The sequence below is a fragment of the Tachyglossus aculeatus genome, chromosome 16 (assembly GCF_015852505.1).
Source record: "Tachyglossus aculeatus isolate mTacAcu1 chromosome 16, mTacAcu1.pri, whole genome shotgun sequence".
NCBI classification, from domain to species: Eukaryota; Metazoa; Chordata; class Mammalia; order Monotremata; family Tachyglossidae; genus Tachyglossus; species Tachyglossus aculeatus.
In genome coordinates this window covers 2,088,270-2,115,002 of record NC_052081.1, presented here as the reverse complement: position 1 = coordinate 2,115,002, position 26,733 = coordinate 2,088,270, and the positions used below count along the sequence as shown (strand labels likewise).

The window sequence follows — 26,733 nt, the reverse complement described above, 5'->3', positions numbered from 1 at the left end:
CCTCGGATTTGGCCCCCCGAGCCGCAAACCTAAGCTGATGATGATGACGTCGGAGATGATGACGTCCAAGATGGAGTCTCTCCCGTCAAGAGGAGCCACGGCCTGGGGAGAGAGCGGGGCCGGCGCCCGGCTCCAACACTGCTCCTTCGGTGAGGCCCGGCCCGAGGTCTCCCCCGCGCAGAGCGTCCGGCGGCCTACGGAAGAAGTCCGAGGCCGGAGCCCTGCCCTCGACGATCCCAGACGCGAGGAGGTAAACTGAGGCTGGCCGGACAGGCGGCGTCCAGCGATCGAGGAACGCCCCGGCGCTCGTGGCAGAGAACGCCGAGCCTGCCGGATTTTCATGCCATCCTGTCAGCCTTCCCACTTCACGCTCCCTCCTTCCCCTCTCGCTCTCCCTTTCCTTGTGCTCGATTCATCGGTGGTATTTATTGAGCGCTTCCTATTCATTCAATCGTATATATTGAGCGCTTCCTGTGTGCAGAGCACTGGACCAAGCCCTTGGAACGTCCAATTCGGCAACAGATAGAGACAATCCCTACCCAACGATGGGCTCACAGTCAAAAAGGGGAGACAGGTAACAGAACATAACAAGTAGACAGGCAGACCACTGTAGTATGTGCAGAGCACTGTAGTATTCGCCACTTTACGCTGCCAGAATGGGCAGACCAGAAGGCCTGTGGGAGCCACGACTCCCAGGCAATCAATCCATCGGAATTACTGAGTGCTTCCTGTATGCAGAGCACTGTACTGAGCGCTTGGGGGAATCCAACAGACGATATCGGACACAATCCCTGCTCTCCTGCCTGGGGAACGGGGGCAGGTTGGTTTTGCTCTGTGGACCAGAGGCTCGGAGAGACCTCATCAGTTTACAGATGAGGGAACTGAGGCACAGAGAAGTTAAGTGACTTGCCCAAAGTCACACAGCTGACAATTGGCGGTCCCTGATCTGGAAAATGGGGATTAAGACCGTGAGCCCCCTTTGGGACAACCTGATCACCTTGTAGCCTCCCCAGCGCTTAGAACGGTGCCTGGGTACATAGTAAGCGCTTAATAAATGTCATTATTATTACTATTATTATTATTATTATGATTAAGTGACTTGCCCAAAATCACACAGCTGACAACTGCCGGAGGCGGTATTTGAACCCACGACCTCTGACTCCAAAGCCCGGGCTCTTTCCAAGTTAAGCGCTATTACTTATTACGTGGCGGGCACCGCATACTAAGCGCTGGGACGGACACACACAAACCGGGCTGGACACATTCCCACATATCTATTCTATTTATTTCATTAATTTGTTTTATTTTGTCGCCTGTCTCCCCCTTCTAGCCTGCGAGCCCGCCCTAGGGTAGGGACCGTCTCCAGATGCGGCCAACGTGGCCCTCCCAAGCGCTCTGCACACAGTAAGCGCTCACTAAATACGACCGATTGCTGGAGAAGCAGCGTGGCTCAGTGGAAAGAGCACGGGCTTGGGAGCCAGCGGTCATGGGTTCGAATCCTGGCTCTGCCACTTGTCAGCTGGGTGACTTGGGGCAAGTCACTTATCTTCTCTGGGCCTCATCTGGAAAAGGGGGATGACAGACTGTGAGCCCCACGTGGGACCACCTGATCAGCTTGCATACCCCCAGCGCTTAGAACAGTGCCTTGCACGTAGTAAGCGCTTAATAAATGCCATTATTATTATTATTATCATCATCATCAATCGTATTTATTGAGCGCTTACTATGTGCAGAGCACTGTACTAAGCGCTTGGGAAGTACAAATTGGCAACATATAGAGACAGTCCCTACCCAACAGTGGGCTCACAGTCTAAAAGGGGGAGACAGAGACCAAACATACTAACAAAATAAAATAAATAGAATAGATATGTACAAATAAATAAAATAAATAAATAGAGTAAAAAATAATATGTACAAACATATATACATACATACAGGTGCTGTGGGGAAGGGAGGGAGGTAAGATGGGGGGATGGAGAGGGGGACGAGGGGGAGAGGAAGGAAGGGGCTCAGTCTGGGAAGGCCTCCTGTAGGAGGTGAGCTCTCAGCAGGGCCTTGAAGGGAGGAAGAGAGCTAGCTTGGCGGATGGGCAGAGGGAGGGCATTCCAGGCCCGGGGGAGGACGTGGGCCGGGGGTCGATCATTATTATTGATCGATTCCCCGTCCCACATGGGGCTCTGCACACCGTGAGGATGCCACCGCCTCGCCCCGGCTTGGCAGGCGCTACCCCGGGGTGAACGGGAAGGATGCCCGGGGGGGCCGAGGACCGGCTGATCAATTGATTGATTGATTGATTGATTGATTGACTGCGGGGGCCGCGCCTCACCTTGAATCTCTTGTCCTGAAGCACTTTCTTGATGGCCACCAGCTCGCCCGAGTCGCAGAGTTTGGCCTGGTAGACCACCCCGAAGGACCCGTTGCCGATGACCTTGGTGTCCGTGTAGCTGACTTCCTGGGGCCTGTCCGGCCCCTGCCCGGGGGTGGCTACCACCGTGGTCACTTTACTGCCGTCCTTGTCACCTGCGGGCAAAGACAAGACGGGGGGGGGGCAACGACGTGAGACGGGGCGGGCAGCGAAGGCTGGTAAAGACCCGCTGGGGTGCCCGAAGCGCTCACTTGGTAGGCAAGCGCCGGGCTGAGCGCCGGGAAAGAGGGAAGAACAACAGACCCCGGTGAGAAATCGAAGCATTCATTCATTCATTCATTCATCATCATCAATCGTATTTATTGAGCGCTTACTGTGTGCAGAGCACTGGACTAAGCGCTTGGGAAGTCCAAGTTGGCAACATCTAGAGACAGTCCCCACCCACCAGTGAGCTCACAGTCTAAAAGGGGGAGACAGAGAACAAAACCAAACATACTAACAAAATAAAATAAATAGAATAGATATGTACAAGTAAAATAAATAGAGTAATATGTACAAACATCTATACATCATCATCATCACCATCAATCGTATTTATTGAGCGCTTACTGTGTGCAGAGCACTGTGCTAAGTGCTTGGGAAGTACAAACTGGCAACATACAGAGACAGTCCCTACCCAACAGTGGGCTCCATTGAGCGCTTACTGTGTGCAGAGCACTGTACTAAGCGCTTGGGAAGTCCAAGTTGGCAACATAGAGAGGCGGTCCCTACCCAACCGTGGGGATTCAGTACAGTGCCCTGCTTTCAGCAATCAATTCACCACAAGAGGAAAGGAGATGGTAATAATGGTAATAACGGTATTTGGCAAGCGCTTACCGCTGCCCTTTCCATCGGAAGACGATGGTGATAATGACTATAAAAAAAAATGGACCTCTTAAGCGCTTACTAGGTGGCAAGGACTGTATTAACAATAATAGCATTCATTCATTCATTCATTCAATCGTATTGATTGAGCGCTTACTGGGTGCAGAGCACTGGACTAAGCGCTTGGGAAGTACAAGTTGGCAACCTAGAGAGACGGTCCCTACCCAACAGCGGGCTCACAGTCTAGAAGGGGGAGAAAGAGAACAAACCAAAACGTATTAAAAACAAATAAAAACATATCGTTAAGCGCTTACTATGCGCAAAGCACTGTTCTAAGCGCCGGGGAGGTTACAAGGTGATCTAGATCTTCTAGACTGTGAGCCCGCTGTCGGGTAGGGACCGTCTCTAGATGTTGCCAACTTGGACTTCCCAAGCGCTCAGTACAGTGCTCTGCACACAGTAAGCGCTCAATAAATATGACTGAATGAATGAATGATCAGGTCGTCCCCCGGGGGGCTCACCGTCTTCATCCCCATTTTGCAGATGAGGTCACTGAGGCCCGGAGAATAATAATAATGGTATTTGTTAAGCACTTACTATGTGCAAAGCACTGTTCTAAGCGCTGGGGGGATACAAGGTGGTCAGGTTGTCCCACGTAGGGCTCGCAGTCTTCATCCCCATTTTACAGATGAGGGAACTGAGGCACAGAGAAGTGAAGTGACTTGTCCAAAGTCACACAACTGGCGGAGCTGGGATTTGAGCCCATGACCTCTGACTCCAAAGCCCGGGCTCTTTCCACTGAGCCACGCTGCTTCTCTAAGGACTCTAAGCAGGACTGTACTGAGCGCTGGGGGAGATAGAAGATAATCGGGTGCCACGGGGGCTCACACTCCAAGTAGGAGGGAGAACAGACCTCCCCCCTTCTAGACTGTGAGCCCACTGTTGGGAAGGGACCGTCTCTAGATGTTGCCAACTTGGACTTCCCAAGCGCTTAGTACAGTGCTCTGCACACAGTAAGCGCTCAATAAATACGATTGAATGAATGAATGAATGAATGAGTGAACGGGCCCTGAGCCCCTGGTTGGCACGTGAGAGAACTGAGGCTCAGAGAAGTGAAGTGACTCGCTCAAGGTGACACTTCAGGCACGTGGAGGCAGGATTAGAACCCAGACCTGCACCCTTTCCACTGGGCCACGCTGTTTCTCAGTCTGCTGAGACCTGAGCAAGTCGCTTCACTTCTCTGGGGCTCACTTCCCCCACCTGCAAAATGGGGATTTGATATCTGCGTTCCCTCTTGCTTGACTGTGAACCCCACGCAGGACGGGGACAGACAAAAAGCAGAGTGACCTAGTGGACGGAGCACGGCCCCGGGTTCAAATCCCAGCTCTGCCACTTGTCTGCTGTGTGACCTCCAACAAGTCACTTCTCTTGCCTCAGTGACCTCATCTGCAAAATAGAGAATAATAATAATAATGATGGCATTTGTTAAGCGTTTACTATGTGCAAAACTCTGTTCTAAGCGCTGGGGAGGATACAAGGTGATCAGGTTGCCCCACGGGGGGCTCACAGTCTTAATCCCCATTTTACAGATGAGGTCACGGAGGCACAGAGAAGTGAAGTGACTTGCCCAAAGCCACACAGCTGACAATTGGCGGAGCCAGAATTCGAACCCGTGACCTCTTACTCCCAAGCCCGGGCTCTTTCCACTGAGCCACGCTGCTTCAATAATAAGACTGAGCGCCCCACGTGGGACACAGACTGTGGACAACCTGATTACTCTGTATCTACCACGGCGCTTAAAAACAGTGTCCGGCACATAATAACAATAATAATAATAATAATAATAATAATAATGGCATTTATTAAGCGCTTACTATGTGCAAAGCACTGTTCTAAGCGCTGGGAAGGTTACAAGGTGATCAGGTTGTCCCACGGGGGGCTCACAGTCTTAATCCCCATTTTACAGATGAGGTCACTGAGGCCCAGAGAAGTGAAGTGCCTTGCCCAAAGCCACACAGCTGACAATTGGCGGAGCCAGGATTTGAACCCATGACCTCCTACTCCCAAGCCCGGGCTCTTTCCACTGAGCCATGCTGCTTCAATAATAAGACCGAGGGCCCCACGTGGGACACGGACTGCGGCCAACCTGATTACTCTGTATCTACCACGGCGCTTAAAAGCAGTGTCCGGCACATAGTGAGCGCTTCACAAATCCCGTCAAAACCAGTACGAACGCCCCACAAAAACTTATCGGTCGCGCTCCAGCAGACCCTCAGCAAGATCCCAATCAACCGGGATGACAGGGAAAGGACAAACTGTTCACACAAACCCCGGAATTTCCTCCGAACCCCAACCTCCGTGAGGTTCGCCATCCCGATCCCAGGAGAAAGCCGACGGGCCCAAACTCGGGCTGATTTAGATCTCCGAAAGTTCAGGAAAATAAAAAAAGACGCGGTGCGGCCGAGTTGGCGGAAAAGGCCACTATTTCTGCTTCTGACGGCAAACCGAGGCCGGTGGGCGGCACGAGGGGTGCCGGGATCGAGCTCTCGGCTGGCCGAGGCGGGTGGAGGGGAGAGCCAGACCCTGAAATAAATTAGAGATCATCAATCGTATTTATTGAGCGCTTACTATGTGCAGAGCACTGTACTGAGAGACGGGAGGAAGGGGCTAGAGAGAGACAGATATGCTATGGAAGCCGCATGGCAGTGTCAGAAAGCCACGGGTTCTAATCCCAGCTCCACCACTTAATAATAATAATAATGATTATAATAATAATTATATAATATTATATGATATAACGATGATATAATAATTATAAAGCACTTACTATGTGCAAAGCACCGTTCTAAGCGCCGGGGAGGTCACAGGGTGATCGGGTTGTCCCGCGGGGGGCTCACGGTCTGAATCCCCATTTGACAGATGAGGGAACGGAGGCACGGAGACGTTCACTTGGCTGCTGTGTGACCTTGGGAAAGTCACTTCACTTCTCTGGGCCTCGGTTCCCTCATCTGTAAAATGGGGATTAGGACCGTGAGCCCCATGTGGGACAGGGACCGTGTCCGATCGGATTGGTTATCTCTACCCCAGCGCTTACATAGTAAGCGCTCAATACGTACCATCAATGATCAGGATCATAACAATGATAATAATCGTGATTACGTTTTTAGGTCCTCTCCACTAAGAGAAGCAGCGTGGCTCAGTGGAAAGAGCCCGGGCTTTGGAGTCAGGGGTCAAGGGTTCAAATCCCGACTCCGCCAATTGTCAGCTGGGTGACTCTGGGCAAGGCACTTCACTTCTCTGGGCCTCAGTTCCCTCATCTGTCAAATGGGGATGAAGACTGTGAGCCCCCCGTGGGACAACCTGATCACCTTGTATCCCCCCAGTGCTTAGAACAGTGCTTGGCACATAGTAAGCGCTTAACAAATACCATCATCATCATTATTATTATTATTACTATTATTATTAAGCCCGGTACCTCCCACTTTGGCCACCTGGCACTTCTGCCCCAATCCAGGGCCCGCCCCCTGACTTTTCCGGTCAGGAGAGACGGGAATGAGACGGGATCGAGGCCTTCCCTGACAAGTCGGTCGGCCCCATCCCCCCTACCTCTCTACAAGGGCCCGGGATAGCGGGAGTCAGGGGGGGAACGTCGGCACGAGAACGGAATGGCGCTCCTCGCGACTCCTGGGAGAGAGAGACATCGCCAGAGACACAGAGAGGGAGAGACGGAGAGGGAAAGAGACGGAGAGAGATCCTCAGGGATCCCTGGGACGAAGGATAAGATGGGTGGCCCGTCGGCTTTGGAGCCGAAGTGACCCGATTTGACTCGGGAAGAGAGAAAATGCCTTCCGGGAATTTCCAGTGGGACATTCCGGAGAGCAGGATGAAATCGAAGAAGGGCCCAGAGCACGAGCGTGCGACGGTCACGATTTCCGTTTGCGACGTGCCTAACTGCCCGGCCCGCTCTGCCGGCGTGTGTTTTTCCTTCAGCTTTTTTCTCTATAAATGCTATTTGTTAAGCGCTTACTCTGTTCTAAGCACTGGGGCAGATTTAAGTTAATCGGGCCAGAAACACTTCCTTTTTTTTTTCCCAAGGTATTAAAAGCGCCTACTATGTGCCATTCATTCATTCATTCAATCGTATTTATTGAGCACTTACTGTGTGCAGAGCACTGTACTAAGCGCTTGGGAAGTGCCAGGCACTATACTAAGCACCGGGTAGATACAAGATAATCAGGCTGGACACAGTCCATGTCCCACAGGGGGCTCACAGTCTTAATCTCTATTTTAGAGATAATAATAATAATAATTTTGGTATTCAAGTGCTTACTGTGTGCAAAGCACTGTTCTAAACGCTGGGGAGGATACGAGGTGATCGGGTTGTCCCCCGTGGGGCTCACAATCTTCATCCCCATTTTACAGAGGAGGTCACTGAGGCCCAGAGAAGTGAAATGACTTGCCCAAAGCCACCCAGCTGACAAGTGGCGGAGCCGGGATTCGAACCCATGACCCCTGACTCCAAAACCCGGGCTCTTCCCACTGAGCCGCGCTGCTCAGCGTGAGGGAACTGAGGTAGAGAAGTGACTTGTGAGCAGACAAGGGGTGGAAATTCATTCAATCGTATTTATTGAGCGCTTACTGTGTGCAGAGCACTGTACTAAGCACTTGGGAAGTACAAATTGACAACATATAGAGATTGTCAATCAATCAATCAATTGTATTGAGCACTTACTGTGTGCAGAGCACTGTACTAAGCGCTTGGGAAGTCCAAGTTGGCAACATATAGAGACGGTCCCTACCAAACAGCGGGCTCACAGTCTAGAAGAGGGCAGGGAATGTGTGTCAACTCTGCTGCATTATACTCTCCCCGAGCGCTTAGTACAGTGCTCCGCACATGGGGAGTGCTCAATAAGTATCACTGATTGACTGGAGTCCGGATAAGAACCCAGGCCCGTGTTCTGCTCACTAGGCCGGGCTGCTTCCCACCTGTCCCTGTCCCACGTGGGGTTCACAGTCAAATAGGAAGGGGAGCAGGTACTGAACGCCCATTTTGCAGTCGAGGGAACTGGGGCCCCGAGAAGTTAAGAGAGTTTCCCGAGATCACACAGCAAGCAAATGGCGGAGGCGGGATTAGAACCCAGGTCTTCTAGCTCCCAGGCCCGGGCTCCCTCCCCTTTATTTATCCACGAGGCCGCGCTCCCTGGACGGCTGAGGGTGGCTTCCCCATCCTCAAGTGGAAATCAAAGCAGCCCGGTGGAAAGAGCCCGGGCTTTGGAGTCAGAGGGCATGGGTTCAAATCCCGGCTCCGCCAACTGTCAGCTGGGTGACTCTGGGCAAGTCACTTCACTTCTCTGGGCCTCAGTTCCCTCATCTGGAAAATGGGGATGAAGACTGTGAGCCCCTGGGGAACAACCTGATCACCTTGTAACCTCCCCAGCGCTTAGAACAGAGTTTTGCACATACTAAGGGCTTAACAAATGCCATCATTATTATTATTATTATTATTATTATTATTATTCCCTGGACCTCAGTTCCCTCACCCGGAAAATGGGGATGAACACTGGGAGCCCCCCGGGGGACAACCTGATCACCTTGTAACCTTCCCAGCGCTTAGAACAGAGTTTTGCACATAGTAAGCGCTTAACAAATGCCGTCATCATTATTATTATTATTCTCTGGACCTCAGTTCACTCACCTGGAAAATGGGGATGAAGACTGGGAGCCCTCTGGGGACAACCTGATCACCTTGTAACCTCCCCAGCGCTTAGAACAGAGCTTTGCGCATAGTAAGCGCTTAATAAATGTCGTTATTATGATTATTATTATTACCACTTTCACAGGAGAACTTTCTTAGAGGAATAAATGGCCGACCCGCCTGGCGGGGGACGGATCTTCCATCGGAAGGGAAGCCCGGTGCCAAACGGGGCTGGGGAGTTTGCCAGTCAATTCCATCGCCTTCTCCGAGTCCGAGGCCAGGGCGGGCCATCCCACGTGCCGACCGGCATTCCCAAGCCAGCCAACTCCCTTCAGGGGGATGACTCCCTCCGCTGATTCAGGCTGTAAGCTCCCCTCCGGACCGTCCGCTCGTCGTGGGCGGGGAATGTGTCTGTTTCTTCTCTCGTGTGCTCTCCCAAGCACTTAGTACAGTGCCCTGCACACAATAAGCGCTCAAAAGGTACGACTGAGCGAAGAAACTCAGCTCTAATTCCCAATCTCCCCCCCACGCCCCCGTCATCTAAAAGCAAGGTCCCCTCAAGTCAGTCACCAAGGCCAAAAACCCGCCAATCACCAAAACGCCACATTTTTCTTTTTTAATTGGTATTTATTAAACGCTTACTACGTGTCGGGCACTGTAGTAAACGTTGGGGTAGCTATAAGCCTGGCCGGTTGGATACAGTCCCTTGTCCCACACGGGGCTCACGGTCCTTGTCCCCATTTTACAGATGACGGGACTGTGGCACAGAGGTGTGGCTTCTGTTGGTGATATGGAATGAAGGGGGTGGACACGTAAATACTTGAAAACAAACAAGGAAAAAACCCATCCCGATAAGGACGATCATGACAGACACATTATTATTATTATTATTATTATTATTATTATTATTATTAATTCAATCATATTTATTGAGCGCTTACTGTGTGCACAGCACTGTACTAAGCACTTGGGAAGTACAAGTCGGCAACATCTAGAGACGGTCCCTACCCAACGGCAGGCTCACAGTCTAGAAGGGGGAAACGGACAACAAAACAAAACATATGAACAAAATAAAATAAATAGAATATGTACAAGTAAAATAGAGTAATAAATATGTACAAACATATATACATATATATACTGTATATATATGTATACAATATATATATATATACACTGTTCTAAGAGCTGGGGTAGATACAAGGTAATCAGGTTGTCCTATGGGGGGCTCACAGTCTTCATCCCCATTTTCCGAATGAGGTCACCGAGGCTCAGAGAATAATAATAATAATAATGGCATTTATTAAGCGCTTACTGTTGTAATAATAATAATAATAATAATAATGATGGCATTTATTAAGCGCTTACTATGTGCAGAGCATTGTTGTAAGCGCTCGGGAGGTTACAAGGTGATCAGGTTGTCCCACGGGGGGCTCACAGTCTTAATCCCCATTTGACCGATGAGGGAACTGAGGCCCAGAGAAGTGAAGTGACTTGCCCACCGTCACACAGCTGACAATTGGCGGAGTCAGGATTTGAACCCATGACCTCTGACTCCAAAGCCCGGGCTCTTTCCACTGAGCCACGCTGCTTCTCGAGTTAATCTAGACTGTGAGCCCACCATTGGGTGGGGACCATCTCTATATGTTGCCAACTTGTACTTCCCAAGCGCTTAGTCCAGTGCTCTGCACACAGTAAGCGCTCAATAAATACGATTGACTGATTGATTAATCAGGTTGGCCCACGCGGAGCTCACAGTCCTAATCCCCATTTTCCAGATGAGGGAACTGAGGCCCAGAGAAGTGAAGTGATTTACCCACGGCCACCCGGCAGACGAGCGGCGGGGTCAGGATTAGAACCCAGATCCTTCAATCTCTCAGACCCGAGCTCTAGCCACCAGGCCACACTGCTTCTCCCGGCTTTCAAAAAGCTGAAGGCCCGGCCTGCCAACCCGCACGTGGAGAGAATACGGGCTCATCATCCGAATGAATTTCAATCGTATTTTTTCACTCATTCGATCGTATTTACTGAGCGCTTACTGTGTGCAGAGCACTGTACTAAGCGCTTAATGAATGAATGTCGGCGTTTCCTCTTTGCCGGCTGTGGCTTGTTTTTCTTTTTTTCCATTGGCTCACCCTTCTTGGGTAGGTGAGTCCAATTGTGAAGAGGGAAAGAAAAAAAACCGGCTTCACACCCACGTAGCGTACACACAGAAGGCTAAATGGGGGAGAGGGAAAAAAAGAAAAAGGAGAAAAAGGCGGCGTGCAAAGCAGAGCCAGACCAAGGAGACGAGCTAAACTGGATTCTCTCCTCCTCAAAATAGTCGCTCAATCTAGCCACCTTAGAGCGCTGTCCGGAAATAATAATAATCAATCAATCAATCGTATTTATTGAGCGCTTACTGTGTGCAGAGCACTGGACTAAGCGCTTGGGAAGTACAAGTTGGCAACATATAGAGACGGTCCCTACCCGACAGTGGGCTCGTAATAATAATGACGGCATTTGTTAAGTGCTTACTATCAATCAATCAATCAATCGTATTTATTGAGCGCTTACTGTGTGCAGAGCACTGTACCAAGCGCTTGGGAAGTACAAGTTGGCAAAATATAGAGATAGTCCCTACCCAACAGTGGGCTCGTAATAATAATGACGGCATTTGTTAAGCGCTTACTATCAATCAATCAATCGTATTTATTGAGCGCTTACTGTGTGCAGAGCACTGGACTAAGCGCTTGGGAAGTACAAGTTGGCAACATATAGAGACGGTCCCTACCCAACAGTGGGCTCGTAATAATGACGGCATTTGTTAAGCGCTTACTATCAATCAATCGTATTTATTGAGCGCTTACTGTGTGCAGAGCACTGTACTAAGCGCTTGGGAATTACAAGTTGGCAACGTATAGAGATGGTCCCTACCCAACAGTGGGCTCGTAATGATAATGATGGCATTTGTTAAGCGCTTACTATCAATCAATCAATCGTATTTATTGAGCGCTTACTGTGTGCAGAGCACTGTACTAAGCGCTTGGGAAGTACAAGTTGGCAACGTATAGAGACGGTCCCTACCCAACAGTGGGCTCGTAATAATAATAACGGCATTTGTTAAGCGCTTACTATCAATCAATCGTATATATTGAGCGCTTACTGTGTGCAGAGCACTGGACTAAGCGCTTGGGAAGTACAAGTTGGCAACATATAGAGACGGTCCCTACCCAACAGTGGGCTCGTAATGATAATGATGGCATTTGTTAAGCGCTTACTATCAATCAATCAATCAATCATATTTATTGAGCACTTACTGTGTGCACAGCACTGTACTAAGCGCTTGAGAAGTACTAGTTGGCAACATATAGAGACGGTCCCTACCCAACAGTGGGCTCGTAATAATAATAACGGCATTTGTTAAAGCGCTTACTATCAATCAATCGTATTTATTGAGTGCTTACTGTGTGCAGAGCACTGGACTAAGCGCTTGGGAAGTACAAGTTGGCAACATATAGAGACGGTCCCTACCCGACAGTGGGCTCGTAATAATAATGACGGCATTTGTTAAGTGCTTACTATCAATCAATCAATCGTATTTATTGAGCGCTTACTGTGTGCAGAGCACTGTACTAAGCGATTGGGAAGTACAAGTTGGCAACATATAGAAGCAGTCCCTACCCAACAGTGGGCTCATAATAATAACGACGGCATTTGTTAAGCGCTTACTATGTGCAAAGCACTGTTCTAAGCGGCGGGGGGGGGGGGATACAAGGTGATCAGGTTGTCCCTCGTGGGGCTCACAGTCTTCCTCCCCATTTTACAGATGAGGCAACTGAGGCCTGGAGAAGTTAAGTGACTCGCCCAAAGTCACACAGCTGACAAGCTGCCGACCTGTCCTTCCCAAGCGCTTAGTCCAGTGCTCTGCACACAGTAAGCGCTCAATAAATACGATTGAATGAATGACTGAATGAAGTGGCGGAGGCGGGATTGGAACCCTTCTAGACTGTGAGCCCGCTGTTGGGTAGGGACCGTCTCTTAGAGAAGCAGCGTGGCTCAGTGGAAAAAAGCACGGGCTTTGAAGTCAGAGGTCATGGGTTCAAATCCTGGCTCCACCACTTGTCAACTGTGTGACTTTGGGCAAGTCACTTAACTTCTCTGGGCCTCAGTTCCCTCATCTGTAAAATGGGGATGAAGACTGTGAGCCCCACGTGGGACAACCTGATCACCTTGTAAATTCCCCAGCGCTTAGAACAGTGCCCTGCACATAGTAAGCGCTTAATAAATGCCATTATTATTATTATTATTATATGTTGCCAACTTGGGCTTCCCAAGCACTTAGTACAGTGCTCTGCACACAGTAAGCGCTCAATAAATATGATTGAATGAATGAAGAAATGAACCCACAACCTCTGGCTCCCAAGCCCGGGCTCTTTCCACTGAGCCACGCTGCTTCTCTTCAGGAAGACCTGTGACGATCGATCACATTTATTTGTTCTACTGACCTCTCTCAAGCGCTTAGTACAGTGCTCTGCACACAGTAAGTGCTCAATAAATATGATTGAATGAATGAATGAATGAATGGATGAACCCACGACCTCTGGCTCCCAAGCCCGGGCTCTTTCCACTGAGCCATGCTGCTTCTCTTCAGGAAGACCTGTGACTATCACATTTATTTGTTCTACTGACCTCTCCCAAGCGCTTAATACAGTGCTCTGCACAGTAAGCGCTCAATAAATATGATTGAATGAATGAATGAATGAATGAATGAATGAATGAACCCACGACCTCTGGCTCCCAAGCCTGGGCTCTTTCCACTGAGCCACGCTGCTTCTCTTCAGGAAGACCTGTGACAACTGATCACATTTATTTGTTCTACTGACCTTTCCCAAGCGTTTAGTACAGTGCTCTGCACACAGTAAGTGCTCAATAAATACGATTGAATGAATGAATGAATGAACCCACGACCTCTGGCTCCCAAGCCCGGGCTCTTTCCACTGAGCCACGCTGCTTCTCTTCAGGAAGACCTGTGACGATCGATCACATTTATTTGTTCTACTGACCTCTCCCAAGCGCTTAGTACAGTGCTCTGCACACAGTAAGCGCTCAATAAATACAATTGAATGAATGAATGAATGAATGAATGAATGAATGAACCCATGACCTCTGGCTCCCAAGCCTGGGCTCTTTCCACTGAGCCACGCTGCTTCTCTTCAGGAAGACCTGTGACAACTGATCACATTTATTTGTTCTACTGACCTTTCCCAAGCGTTTAGTACAGTGCTCTGCACACAGTAAGTGCTCAATAAATACGATTGAATGAATGAATAATGAACCCACGACCTCTGGCTCCCAAGCCCGGGCTCTTTCCACTGAGCCACGCTGCTTCTCTTCAGAAAGACCTGTGACGATCGATCACATTTATTTGTTCTACTGACCTCTCCCAAGCGCTTAGTACAGTGCTCTGCACACAGTAAGTGCTCAATAAATACGATTGAATGAATGAATGAATGAACTCACGACCTTTGGCTCCCAAGCCCAGGCTCTTTCCACTGAGCCACGCTGCTTCTCTTCAGGAAGACCTGTGACAATCGATCACATTTATTTGTTCTACTGACCTTTCCCAAGCGCTTAGTACAGTGCTCTGCACACAGTAAGTGCTCAATAAATACGATTGAATGAATGAAGGAATGAACCCACAACCTCTGGCTCCCAAGGCCGGGCTCTTTCCACTGAGCCACGCTGCTTCTCTTCAGGAAGACCTGTGACAACCGATCACATTTATTTGTTCTACTGACCTCTCCCAAGCGCTTAGTACAGTGCTCTGCACACAGTAAGTGCTCAATAAATACGATTGAATGAATGAAAGAATGGACCCACAACCTCTGGCTCCCAAGCCCAGGCTCTTTCCACTGAGCCACGCTGCTTCTCTTCAGGAAGACCTGTGATAATCGATCACATTTATTTGTTCTACTGACCTTTCCCAAGCGCTTAGTACAGTGCTCTGCACCCGGTAAGCGCTCAATAAATACGATGGAATGAATGAATAAGCTTACTGAGCACTTAATACGTGTGCGCAGAGCACTGAACTAAATGCTTAGGAGCGAATAAATATAACAGAGTTGATAGACGCCACCCCTGCCCACAATGAGCTGACGGTCCAGAGAGGCAGCACGGCATAGAGGTTAGAGCTCAGGCCTGGGAATCAGAAGGTCGTGGGTTCTAATCCTGCCTCCACCACACTCCTGCTGTGTGACCCTCGGGCGAGTCACTTCTCTTCTCTGTGCCTCGGTGACCTCATCTGTAAAAGGAGGATTGAGACCGCGAGCCCCACACGGGACAACTTGATTTGCTTGTATCCTCCCCAGCACTTAGTACAGTGCCTGGCACATAGTAAGCGCCTAACAATTACCATTATTATTATTATTAGAGGGGGAGGCAGACATGAATAGAAATAAATCAATTACGGATAGAGACACAGGTGCTTTGGGGAGGAAGAATAAAGGGTGCAAACCTGAGCGTAATTATTATACATCACATTACTACTGTTTCTATTTAGTTACTATATTAAATTCATTCATTCATTCATTCAATCGTATTTATTGAGTGCTTACAGAGCAGAGCACTGTACTGAGCGCTTGGGAAGTCCAAGTTGGCGACATATAGAGACGGTCCCTACCCAACAACGGGCTCACAGTCTAGATTTATATTCACATCTGTCCCCCCCTCTAGACTGTCAGCTCCCTTCGGGACCGTGAGCCCGTCGTTGGGTAGGGACCGTCCCTGGATGTTGCCGACTTGTACTTCCCAAGCGCTTAGTACAGTGCTCTGCACACGGTAAGCGCTCAATAAATGCGCTGGAATGAATGAACGGTGGGCAAGAACCACGGGAGGGTCCGATCCAACCGAACCGGGCGACACAATCTCTAGACCGGCAGCTCGTTGTGGGTGGGGAATGTGTTCTGTTTATTGCTGTGCTGCACTCCCAAGCGCTCAGTACAGTGCTCTGCACACTGTCAGCTCAATAAATACGACTGACTGAGGGCCCCCTGCCCTCAAGGAGCGGCCAGTACAGACAGAGAAGCGGCCGGGAAAATCCATTACGGATACAGTACAGTGCTCTGCACATAGTAAGCGCTCAATAAATACGATTGATGATGATGATGATAAGGGAGATGGCAGAGAACGAGAAGGTGCCCGAGAAGCAGCATGGCTCAGTGGAAAGAGCCTGGGCTTGGGAGTCGGAGGTCACGGGTTCTAATCCCAGCCCCGCCACTTGTCAGGTGGGTGACTTTGGGCAAGTCACTTCTCTGTGCCTCAGTTCCCTCATCTGTCAAATGGGGATGAAGACTGTAAGCCCCACGTGGGACAACCTGATCGCCATGTAACCTCCCCAGCGCTTTGCACATAGCAAGCCCTTAATAAATGCCATCATTATTAGAGAAGCAGCGTGACTCAGTGGAAAGAGCCCGGGCTTTGGAGTCAGAGGTCAGGGGTTCAAATCCCGGCTCTGCCAATTGTCAGCTGGGTGACTCTGGGCAAGTCATTTAACTTCTCCGGGCCTCAGTTCCCTCATCTGTCAAATGGGGATGAAGACTGTGAGCCCCCCGTGGGACAACCTGATCACCTTGTAACCTCCCCAGCGCTTAGAACAGTGCTTTGCACATAGTAAGCGCTTAATAAATATTATTATTATCATTATTATTATTATTATTATGGGTTCAAATCCCGGCTCCGCCAAGTGTCATCTGTATGGCTTTGGGCAAGTGACTTCACTTCTCTGTGCCTCAGTTCCCTCCTCTGTAAAATTAGGATTAAGACTGGGAGCCCCCCGTGGGACAACCTGATCACCTTGTAACTTCCCCAGCGCTTAGAACAGTGCTTTATTTATTTACTTACTTACTTATTTATTTATTTATTTATTTGTACATATCTATTCTATTTATTTTATTTTGTTAGCATGTTTGGTTTTGTTCTCTGTCTCCCCCTTTTAGACTGTGAGCCCACTGTTGGGTAGGGACTGTCTCTACATGTTGCCAATTTGTACTTCCCAAGCGCTTAGTACAGTGCTCTGCACATAGTAAGCGCTCAATAAATACGACTGATGATGATGATGATGCTTTACACATAGTAAGCGCTTAATAAATGCCATTATCATTATTATTTATTATCCATAGGCACGCGTCCGTGTACGCTTACGTAGGTATGTGACGGCAACCCCCGGGACTCAGCCCCCTCCTCGCCCCGAGGCAGGTGGGCTCTTCTTGCCTCCAGGAGGAGCGGGAAGCAGGCCCGGAGGCCTCCGCCCACTTCCCAACCTTCCCGCTTCCCAACCTTCCCTCCGCAACGCTCTCCGGCCTTCGACTTCCGACCTCTCGGGGTGACGCTCCTCGCTCTTTCGCAAATGTCTCCTCACTGAGTCAGCATGACGCACGGCCTCCACCCTTTGGTCTTCCTCTCTCCCCCCTCCCGAGTCCGTCTTTCTTTTTATGGTATTTGTTAAGCGCTTATTATGGGCCGGGCGCTGTACTAAGCACTCGGGTAGATACGAGATCGGACTCAGTACCCGATACTGCGGCACTTTAATCTCCGTTTTACGGATGAGGGAAGGCGCTGGGAAGTGCCAGCGCTGCCCACTGTCAGCTGTGTGACCTTGGGCAAGTCACTTCACTTCTCCGGGCCTCGGTTACCTCATCTGTAAAATGGGGACTAAGACTGTGAGCCCCACGTATCTGCCCCAGTGCTTAGAACACTGCTTTGCACATAGTAAGCGCTTAACAAATGCCGTCAATATCAGTATCAATAAAGCGAGCCCGTTGTTGGGTAATATGTTGCCGACTTGTGCTTCCCAAGAGTTTAGTACAGTGCTCTGCACACCGTAAGCGCTCAATAAATACGACGGAATTTCAGTGGCTTGCCCAAGGTCGGCGTGGCCTCGGCCAAGTCGCTTCACTGTGCCTCTGTTTCCTCATCTGCAACATGGGGATTCGATTCCCGTTCTCCCTCCCGTTTAAACTGGGAGCTCCACGTGGGACCAGGACTGTGTCTGACCTAATTATCTTATACCTACCCCAGCGCTCAGTACAGTGCTTGGCACATAGTAAGTGCTCAACAGATACCACCCGATATCATTATTGATTCAAACACTGCTGTATTTATTCAGCTACGGTTGTACTAGAGAAGCAGCGTGGCTCAGTGGAAAGAGCCTGGCCTTTGGAGTCAGAGGTCCTGGGTTCGAATCCCGGCTCCACCACATGTCTGCTGTGTGACCTTGGGCAAGTCACTTCACTTCTCTGAGCCTCAGTTCTCTCATCTGTAAAATGGGGATGAAGACTGTGAGCCCCCCGTGGGACAACCTGATCACCTTGCATCCCCCTCAGCGCTCAGAACAGTGCTTTGCACATAGTAGGTGCTTAACAAATACCATCGTTATTATTAAAGCTACAAGGCAGTAAAATGGAAGAAATCGAGGTGGCTACCACTTGCAATTACTCAGGGCTCGATGGAGTCTCGGTCAGTCAATCGTATATTTCTTGAGTGCTCACTGTGCGCAGAGCACTGTACTGAGCGCTTGGGAGAGGACGGCAGAATAACGGAACAGATAGATTCGCTGCTCACGGGTGACCCCAGTCTAGCGGCGATGCCAGCCTACCCTCGCTTAACTTCTCTGTGCCTCAGTTACCTCATCTGTAAAATGGGGATGAGGACTGTGAGCACCATGGGGGACAACCTGATCACCTTGTAACATCCCCAGCACTTAGAACAGTGCTTTGCACATAGTAAGCGCCACTAAATGCCATTATTATTATTATTATTATTACCCAAAAGTCCAGGCAAGACGGTTTGGGGCGATTTCTACCCCCCTGTCTCTCTGTTCCCCACCTTAGATGAGGAACTGGGGGTATGAGGGGTGATATCGCCCATCAGGTGAACAACCCACACTGGGAAAAATCTTATTATTATTAATACTAATAATAATAATAGCATTTATTAAGCGCTTACTATGTGCAAAGCACTGTTCTAAGCGCTGGGAAGGTCACAAGGTGATTAGGTTGTCCCACGGAGGGCTCACAGTCTTAATCCCCACTCTACAGATGAGGTCACTGAGGCCCAGAGAAGTGACTTGCCCACAGTCACACGGCTGACAATTGGCGGAGACTGGATTTGAACCCATGACCTCTGACTCCAAAGCCCGGGCTCCTTCCACTGAGCCACGCTGCTTCTCTTATGATAGCATTTATTAAGCACTTACTATGTGCAAAGCCCTGTTCTAAGCTCTGGGGAGGTTACAGGGTGATCAGGTTGTCCCAAGGGGGGCTCACGGTCTAAATCCCCATTTTACAGATGAGGGAACTGAGGCCCAGAGGGGCAGTCCTAAATTATAAATAATAACGACGGCATTTGTTAGGCGCTTCCTATGTGCCGGGCAGCGGACTAGGCACTGGGGTGGACACAAGCAAATTGGGCCGGACACAGTCCCTGTCCCACATGGGGCTCCCGGTCTCAATCCCCATTTTCCAGATGAGGTCGCTGAGGCCAGGGGAAGTGAAGTGACTCGGCCAAGGTCACCCAGCGGACGAGCGGCGGGGCCCAGCCTCCCGAACTTGAAGGAGGAAGGGTGACCCCCATGGTGCTGCTTCCCTTGGGAGAAAGGATGCTTCCGAACCAAATCTTTCCCAGAGCTCAGCTCCCTCTGAGGTCCGGCACGGATTCATATTCCCCGCCGCTCCTTCGCCGTTTCAGGCCCCGAGGCGCTCGGCTCTCCCGCTCACGGAGCGGGCCGCGCCACTGAGAAGCAGCGTGGCTCAGTGGGAAAGAGCCCGGGCTTTGGAGTCAGAGGTCATGGGTTCAAATCCCGGCTCCGCCACTTGTCAGCTGTGTGACTTTGGGCAAGTCACTTCACTTCTCTGGGCCTCAGTTCCCTCACCTGTAAAATGGGGATGAAGACTGTGAGCCCCACGTGGGACAACCTCATCACCTTGTATCCCCCCAGCGCTTAGAACAGTGCTTTGCACATAGTAAGCGCTTAGTAAATGCCATTATTATTATTATTATTATCGATGTCCGTGGCTGGAGCCGCCAGGCGCTGGTCTCTGCTGCGGCGGGACCACAGGGCCTCAATCAATCAATCAATCAATCGTATTTATTGAGCGCATACTATGTGCAGAGCACTGTACTAAGCGCTTGGGAAGTACAAATTGGCAACACATAGAGACAGTCCCTACCCAACAGTGGGCTCACAGTCTAAAAGGGGCCTAACCCTTCCCCGCTCCGCAACGGGACCTTGGGATCCGGAGCCACGGTGGGAAGAGTCAAATCGATCCGTCTGGCGGGCGGCCGGAGGAGGGGCCGAGGGAATGTGGCCTCCAGGGAATTCTGCCGGTCCCGCGCTGGACTGAGGTGACCCACACCTTTCTGCTCCAGCCGCTCCCTGCCGTGGTCCCTGCGATGCAGCTGACCTCGCTTGTTCGTTGGATCCTATTTATTGAGCGCTACTGGACTGGGAGAGTCCCCCTTTTAGACTGTGAGCCCCCCTTTTAGACTGTGAGCCCACTGTTGGGTAGGGACTGTCTCTATATGTTGCCAACTTGGACATCCCAAGCGCTTAGTACAGTGCTCTGCACACAGTAAGCGCTCAATAAATACGATTGATTGATTGATTACCATACAACCACAGACCGACACATTCGCCGCCCACAACGAGGCCCAGGCGGGATCCTCTGGGATCACGTCCCTGCGCTGGGGGGTCCCGGGGGAACAATGGGGGACCCCCCTTCCAAGGATCCAAGAGTCACCCTTGGCCAAACCAAACAGGGGAGGCCGAGGAAGCGCTCTGAATCAATCAATCAATCAATCGTATTTATTGAGCGCTTACTATGTGCAGAGCACTGTACTAAGCGCTTGGGAAGTACAAATTGGCAACACATGGAGACAGTCCCTACCCAACGGTGGGCTCACAGTCTAAAAGAAGACGTAAACAGATGCGGTGGCCGGATTGGGGTGCGGCCCGGCCACCCGGCGGGTTTATCTAGTCTCGCCTTGGGCGAGTCGCTCGCCCGCTCCGGGCCTCGGCGTCCTCCCCCCGTAAAGTGGGGCTGCGATGGCTGTGTTTCCTCCCGCTCGGCCGGGGAGCCGCGGACGTCAAAATCCCACCGCCCCGTCTCCGGCCCGGGACTCGGAGCGGCGAGCGCTCGGGAATATTCCGGAACTAACTTCAAAGGGCGGCCTCGCCGGGCCTGGCGGTTTCGTTCTCCGACGCTAAGTCCAAAAGGCCGGATCGGAGTGATATCAGTGATCGCTCCGGAGTGATATCAGCGTTTAGAACAGTGCTTTGCACATAGTAAGCGCTTAACAAATGCCATCATTATTATTATTATTATATCGGGTGAGCTGGGGCCTCCCCGGGCACAGTCCACCTCCAGAGCGGTCGCCAGGAGGAAACCCGGGCTGCCATTCCCAAGGGCAGTGAGAAGCAGCGTGGCTCAGTGGAAAGTGCCTGGGCTTTGGAGTCAGAGGTCGTGGGTTCAAATCACGGCTACGCCAATTGTCAGCTGTGTGACTTTGGGCAAGTCACTTCACTTCTCTGGGCCCCAGTTACCTCATCTGGAAAATGGGGCTTAAGACTATGAGCCCCCCGTGGGACAATCTAATCACCTTGTAACTTCCCCAGCGCTTAGAACGGTGCTTTGCACATAGTAAGCGCTTAATAAATGTCATAAAAAAAGAAAAGGGCAGAGAGGAAGGCCCTGACGGCCCGGCCTTTTCAGTTCATTCATTCAGTCGGATGTGCTGAGCTCTTACTGCGGCTGCAGCACTGTACTAAGGGTTTGGGGGAGGACGATTGAACAATAAAGGGGTACATTCCCCACCCACAAGGAGCTTGCAGTCCGGGGGGGGACGGACGGACATGGACAGACAGAAATAAATGGGGGATCCGGACGTAAGCGCAGTGGGCGGCGAAAGAGATGAGATGGATGAATAATAATAATAATGATGGCATTTGTTAAGCGCTTACTATGTGCAAAGCACTTTTCTAAGCGCTGGGGAGGATACAAGGTGATTAAGTTGTCCCACGTGGGGCTCACAGTCTTAATCCCCATTTTACAGATGAGGTAACTGAGGCTCAGAGAAGTTAAGTGACTTGCCCAAGGTCACACAGCAGACAGGTGGCGGAGCCAGGATTCAAACCCCTGACCTCTGACTCCAAAGCCCGGGCTCTTTCCACTGAATGAAGTTCTAGGAAGTTCTAGGTTCACCTGCGTCTTCCCCTCTGGACTGAAAGCTCATTTAGAACCGTCCTCTCCCAAGCGTTCAGTACACCGCTCTGCACATTCATCAATCAATCAATCAATTGTATTTATTGAGCGCTTACTGTGTGCAGAGCACTGGACTGAGCGCTTGGGAAGTCCAAGTTGGCAACATCTAGAGACGGTCCCTACCCCACAGCGGGCTCACAGTCTAGAAGGGGGAGGCAGAGGACCAAACCAAACATATTAACAAAATAAAATAAATAGAATAGATATGTACAAGTAAAATAAATAGAGTAATAAATATGTACAAACATATATCCATATATACAGGTGCCGTGGGGAAGGGAAGGAGGTAAGACGGGGGGGATGGAGAGGGGGACCACACGGCGTGTGCTCCATAAATGCCGCCGACCGGTTAATTAACCCGTCCCGAGAGCCGACCTGAGCCACCGAGCTGGACCGACCGGATACCGGGATCCTTCCCGCCCCCGCTCCCGGCCGGAGAGAGAAGAGGCGGGACCCGGATTTGCCCGGCAGAATTCCTGCCCACAAATAGCAGCCGCCTTCGGCAGCTGCAGAATAAAAAGGGAAAGAAATCGGGTGGTCTTTGGAGGAGACTCTTAGTACACTGCTCCGTACACAGTAAGCGCTCAATAAATACGATTGATTGATTGATGAGACTTGGTCGGGAAGTGACCCTCACGCCCACCCAGGAAGGAAAGTGGGGGGATCAGAAGGGGAGATTTTCGCTGGAAGCTCCTTGCGGCCACGCTTCCGGCCTACTTACTCTGTAATACTCTCCCAAGCCCTCAGTACAGTGCCCCCGGAAGCGTCTTGAAGGCAGAGATTGAGTCTTTTAACTCTACTGGACTCTCCCGAGGGCTCGGGACGGTGTCGGTCGATCGTATTTATTGAGCGCTTACCGTGTGCAGGGCACTGTACTAAGCGCTTGGGAGCGTCCAAAAACAGAGTTGGTAGACACATTTTCTGCCGACTCCCACTGTCCTCTCCCAATCAATCAATCAATCGTATTTATTGAGCGCTTACTATGTGCAGAGCACTGTACTAAGCGCTTGGGAAGTAAAAATTGGCATCACATAGAGACAGTCCCTACCCGACAGTGGGCTCACAGTCTAAAAGGGGGAGACAGAGAACAGAACCAAACATACCAACAAAATAAAATAAGTAGGATAGAAATGTACAAGTAAAATAAATAAATAAATGATAAATAAATAGAGTAATAAATATGTACCAATAGAGTAATAATATCTCCCAAATATCTCTCCTCGAGCCTACTTAGCCTTCCATCTTCTTCTTAAGTATTCATTCGTTCATTCGTACTTATTGAGCGCTTACTGTGTGCAGAGCACTGTACTAAGCGCTTGGGAAGTACAAGTTGGCAACATACAGAGGCGGTCCCTACCCAACAGTGGGGATTCAGTACAGTGCCCTGCTTTCGGCAATCAATTCACCACAAGAGTAAAGGAGATAATAATAATGATAATACTGGTATTTGTTAAGCGCTTACTACGTGCCAAGCACTGTTCTGAGGACTGCGGTAGATACAAACTTCTCTGTGCCTCAGTTACCTCATCTGTAAAATGGGGATTAAGACTGTGAGCCCCCCGTGGGACAACCCGATCACCTTGTAGCCTCCCCAGCGCTTTACACACAGTAAGCGCTTAATAAATGCCATTATTATTATTGTTATTATTACAAGGTCATCATGTTGTCCCACTTGGGGCTCACAGTCTTCATTTTATGGGTGAGGTCACTGAGGTCCAGAGAAGTGAAGTGACTCGCCCAAAGTCACACGGCTGATAAGTGGCGGAGCAGGGATTTGAACCCACGACCTCTGACTCCCAAGCCCGGGCTCTTTCCGCTAAGCCACGCTGAGATGAGGGGACGAGAGCAAGCCGGCTAGTTTCTTTATCGGAATTCATTCATTCACTCACTCGTATTTATTGAGCGCTTACTGTGTGCAGAGCACTGTACTAAGCGCTCGGGAAGTCCAAGTCGGCAACATCTAGAGACGGTCCCTACCCAACAGCGGGCTCACAGTCTAGAAAGGGGAGACAGAGAACAAAACTAAACGTCTTAACAAAATAAAATCAATAGACAAAATATGCACAAATGAAATAGAGTAATAAAATAAATAAAAATAGAGCAATGCCACATGGGGCTCACAGTCTTCATCCCCATTTTACAGATGAGGCACGGAGAAGTTACAGGGCCGCCCAACCAGACAAGCGGTAGGGCCGGGATTAGAAGCCTGTCTGTGTGACCGTGCGCCGGTCACGTAACTCTTCTGGGCCTCAGTTTCCTCATCTGTACAATGGAGACTCAATCCTTTTTTTTCCCCTGCGACTTGGACCGTGAGCCCCAGCCGAGGGCAGGGACTGGATCCAACCCGATTATCTTGTATCTTCCGCGTCACCCCATCTTACCTCCTTCCCTTCCCCACAGCACCTGTATATATGTATGTACATATTTATTACTCTATTTATTTATTTTACTTGTACATATCTATTCTATTTATTTTATTTTGTTAGTATGTTTGGTTTTGTTCTCTGTCTCCCCCTTCTAGACTGTGAGCCCACTGTTGGGTAGGGACTGTCTCTATGTGTTGCCGACTTGTGCTTCCCAAGCGCTTAGTCCAGTGCTCTGCACGCAGTAAGCGCTCGATAAATATGATTGATTGATTGATTGATTGATTGTATCTACCCCGGCGCTCAGAAGCAGCGTGGCTCGGTGGGAAGAGCCCGGCTGCTCAAATAGCCAGCGGATGGGCATCTAGAGCATCTCGGCCCGCGCTCCGTCTCCGCTTCCTTTTCCTTCTATGGCAACCGGCCACGGCTTCCGCGGCCAACTAGCTGACCGTTCCCTGCCGGGGCCGAAGCCGTCCGTCTGTGCCGGGGGAGAGGAGAGGCCGGGACGGAGTCATTCATGAGTCATCTAACGTATCCGCGAGGCGTGAGGAGACTCGCAGGCCGGAAACCGCTCCAAACGAGGCCGCGGATCCTCGGACGGCGGGCCCGGCATTCCCGCCCCATCCCCGGCCAGTTTTCGGGCGAGGTGAGCGCCGCTTCCTCCGCTGCTCAGGCTAGGTGACAATGTCCGGATGGGCTTCCAACTGCAGGAGGGGAGCCGGGCCTCTGCTTTCTATTTCTGGGCGCTTTAGGCCGGGGGCAGAGATGCCCTCGGCTGTCGGGCGGCGAGCCGGCGGGGATCCGAGAATCCTCGGAAGCGACAGAGCCCGGGGAATTTGAGGAACGGGGAGAGGGAGAAGAGGAGGGGACGGCCTGCGGACCGCCGAGCGGCTCTCCGGAGGGGTGACCAGCCGGGTCTCCGCTCGCCGCTGCTGCCCGGCTGAGGTGCCCGAGAAGCTAGGCCCAAGCGGGACAAAATCAATCAATCAATCAATCAATCGTATTTATTGAGCGCTTACTGTGTGCAGAGCACTGTACTAAGCGCTTGGGAAGTCCAAGTTGGCACCATATAGAGACAGTCCCTACCCACCAGTGGGCTCACAGTCTAAAAGACAGTCTAAAAGACCAGAGACTCGTGGGCTCTGGGCGACGTCGGCCCCCCATGGGTGCCCCACGTTGGGCAGTGAGCCCGCTGTTGGGTAGGGACCGTCTCTATATGTTGCCAACTTGGACTTCCCAAGCGCTTAGTCCAGTGCTCTGCACACAGTAAGCGCTCAATAAATACGACTGAATGAATGAATGAATACAAGGTGATCAGGTTGTCCCCCATGGGGTTCACGGTCTCCATCCCCATTTTACAGATGAGGGAACTGAGGCAGAGATGATAACAATAATGGTGGCATTTATTAAGCTTTTACTATGTGCAAAGCACTGTTCTAAGTGCTGGGGAGGATACAAGGTGATCAGGTTGTCCCCCGTGGGGTTCACGGTCTCCATCCCCATTTTACAGTTGAGGGAACTGAGGCAGAGATTATAATAATAATGATGGCATTTATTAAGCTTTTACTATGTGCAAAGCACGGTTCTAAGCGCTGGGGAGGATACAAGGTGATCAGGTTGTCCCCCGTGGGGCTCACAGTCTCCATCCCCATTTTACAGATGAGGGAACTGAGGCAGAGATAATAATAATAATAATGATGATGACTGCATTTATTAAGCTTTTACTACGTGCAAAGCACTGTTCTAAGCGCTGGGGAGGATACAAGGTGACGAGGTTGTCCCCCGTGGGGCTCACTGTCTCCATCCCCATTTTACAGATGAGGGAACTGAGGAAGAGATAATAATAATAATAATAATGATGGCATTTGTTAAGCGCTTACTATGTGCAAAACACTGTTCTAAACGCTGGGGGGGGGATACAAGGTGATCAAGCTGCCCCATGTGGGGCTCACAGTCTTAATCCCCATTTTACAGATGAGGGAACTGAGGCTCAGACAAGTTAAGTGACTGGCCCAAGGTCACACAGCAGACATGTGGTGGAGCTGGAATTTGAGCCCATGACCTCTGACTCCAAAGACCGGGCTCTTTCCACTGAGCTGTGAGGATAGGGATCGCGTCTCTCAGCTGAGGTGTATTGGACTCTCCCAA

At 50.5% G+C, this 26,733-nt stretch overlaps 1 protein-coding gene across 1 annotated transcript in view; it reads right to left on the bottom strand.

Moving 5' to 3' along the window:
* The window catches only part of GSK3B (glycogen synthase kinase 3 beta), an 89,179-nt gene that overhangs the window by 44,628 nt on the left and 17,818 nt on the right, over positions 1-26,733 (bottom strand). The window contains 1 exon segment of the mRNA XM_038758006.1: positions 2,327-2,520. Within this exon segment, the coding sequence (XP_038613934.1) occupies positions 2,327-2,520 (194 nt within the window).